Here is a 2,188-nt window from a genome sequence, read left to right as displayed (position 1 = left end):
AAGAAACACACAAACGAACATTGGTGAGTTCTGTTTGCAAAAAAAGTCTACTTTTTTTTTTACATTTCTAGCACAAGAGTGTACACCATCTTGTATTGAGAGAGGCAGTTCCCTATGGCGAAGCTAGACATAAGTACCAATCATGCTGCACTAATATAGTGCAAAATTATGCCTGAGAAAGGAGAGACAGGCAGAAGTGATAATGCTCTGGGAATCACAATGTTACTACTGTATGTTCTGGTTTTCTCGTTCTTGTGAGACGGACCCAAACCACATTCACACAGACGCATCAATCTGTTCTTAATGAGACAAGGACTTACAAGTGTCCTTGGTAGCCTACATGATCCCACTCAGCTGTGACAAAATTAAGAAAAGGACAAATGAAGATTTGTGCTTTTAGAGCTTATCTTTGTTTTGGTCCCCAACCCCCCCACCCCCTTCCCCAACGACCATTCATTTTGATGTTACCGGCGGTAGTAGATGGCAGAGAAGCAAAGGCAAACTTCGAGAAAGATAAAGAATGAATGAAGGCTCTTGTGAAATAAAGTATCAAAATGGAAATTAAAAATAGACGGCAACACCAAGGCTACTAATGGACATGGATTCTGGTTCTTGAACTTTGAGGGTTTTTTTTTTTCTCTTTCTGGCAGAATCATCTCCCCGTGGGGTCCAAATGAAGGTTGAACAATGCCCAGCGGCAGCCCTGACATCAAGGGTTTCCATAGTAACCCTGTGTGTCCTGCAGTAGGACAAATGTCTGTAGGTCACTGTGGTCAGCAGGAAGACTTCTACATGTCGGCGTCTCCGTCGTAGGCCAGAGTTAGCGGCTTCAGTCTGTTGTTCATCTGCCGTCGCTGCGGCTTCTTTGGCTTTTTGCTACAAAAACAAGAGGGAAAGCATGTTTAGAGACTCAGACCCAACCGTTCAGCTTCCATCCTGCCAAGGCTCCACGCAGTGCTTTCGCCCTATCCTACGTAAGTGGCCTGAAGTTTCTGCTTGTGCGTTGGTGTGTGCGTCGATCTCTTTAAGTCAGGGGTGTCAAACTCAACTCCACTGTGTATTGAGTGGATTATTGCATATGTCATATGTAAATGTACATGTGCTATATTTATACAGCGCTTTTCTAGTCATAACGACTACTCAAAGCGCTTTTACATCATAGGACAGAACTGACTCTAGAGTCATAGTGAGAGAAGCAAAGTGTCTCCCCTGTGCTTTCTGACCACGGGTCAAATCTGTAGCAGGAGAAGTTAACCCTACCAAGCCACGGCCGAGTGACGTGCCTCGCCGCGACGTGTAGTTACATTTCTTGAGAGTTGCAGCGTAGGGTCAAGGGTAGGGTCGGTATCTCCACATATCTATGTACGTAGCCACGGCGTTGACTTAACGCAAAACCATAAATCATGCTTTAAGGCCAATTTACGCTTCTGTGTAAACCCATAATCCTTACGTTGTAGCCTGACGTTCACCTCTCAAGAAATTAACTACACGTCGCATTGATGCACGTTGCTCAAAATGAGCATGTGGTCAGAAAGCACAGGGTAGACACATTGTTTCTCTCACTATGACTCTAGAGTTAGATATCGCTCCAAAGGTTATCGTCGTCATTCTCTCACTCTCTCAACCACACACACTCCCCCGGCGCACACACATGCCGGCCCTGCTATTCTCTTAACGAGATTGACGCACCCACCAACCCACAATTATTAACTTCAGGCCAATCACAGAAAGCTCTGCTGTGCGGCAAAAGCATAAATCAGGCTTTGGGAACCTTTCCCAACTAGAGCGTCCTTCACTGTGAGAGGCATACATATGTTCCACATTCCTGACTTGTCTGGTCAGTTTGCCTTGTTGTTCATGGACCAACCCACAACCTTTGCATTTACTCCAAATATGACTTCCATTTCATTCAAACCTTTCCAACAACTAATTGGAATAGAATGGAATTTTTGAAATAAGTTTTTTTTTACTGTCCCAAAAGTCATTAGATTCATCTCCCTAAGATATGACAGTCCCATTAGAACAAGTCCCCTAAACCTAATGACAAAATATGTGGATTGCCCATAATAACTCATAGGATGTCTGACTTTATTTTGTAAAATATGTTTTTGATAAATCCACTCAAACATATGACAAGGAGAATGACTTGAGGGTCTACCTGAAATGTGCATGGAAGGCCACAAGATGG

The 2,188-nt window shown here is 43.7% G+C and overlaps 1 protein-coding gene across 1 annotated transcript in view; it reads right to left on the bottom strand.

The window, feature by feature from the left end:
* Positions 1–249: 249 nt before the first annotated feature.
* thsd7aa (thrombospondin, type I, domain containing 7Aa) overlaps positions 250–2,188 on the bottom strand; it is a 181,804-nt gene continuing 179,865 nt past the window's right edge. The window contains exon 28 of the mRNA XM_034891400.1: positions 250–876. Within this exon, the coding sequence (XP_034747291.1) occupies positions 789–876 (88 nt within the window). The 3' untranslated portion in view covers positions 250–788. The remainder of the gene's footprint in view (positions 877–2,188) is intronic.

The sequence above is a fragment of the Etheostoma cragini genome, chromosome 14, assembly GCF_013103735.1.
Source record: "Etheostoma cragini isolate CJK2018 chromosome 14, CSU_Ecrag_1.0, whole genome shotgun sequence".
Taxonomy (NCBI): Eukaryota; Metazoa; Chordata; class Actinopteri; order Perciformes; family Percidae; genus Etheostoma; species Etheostoma cragini.
Note: the sequence above shows the minus strand (reverse complement) of the source record. Positions and strands in the feature narration are given on the sequence as shown.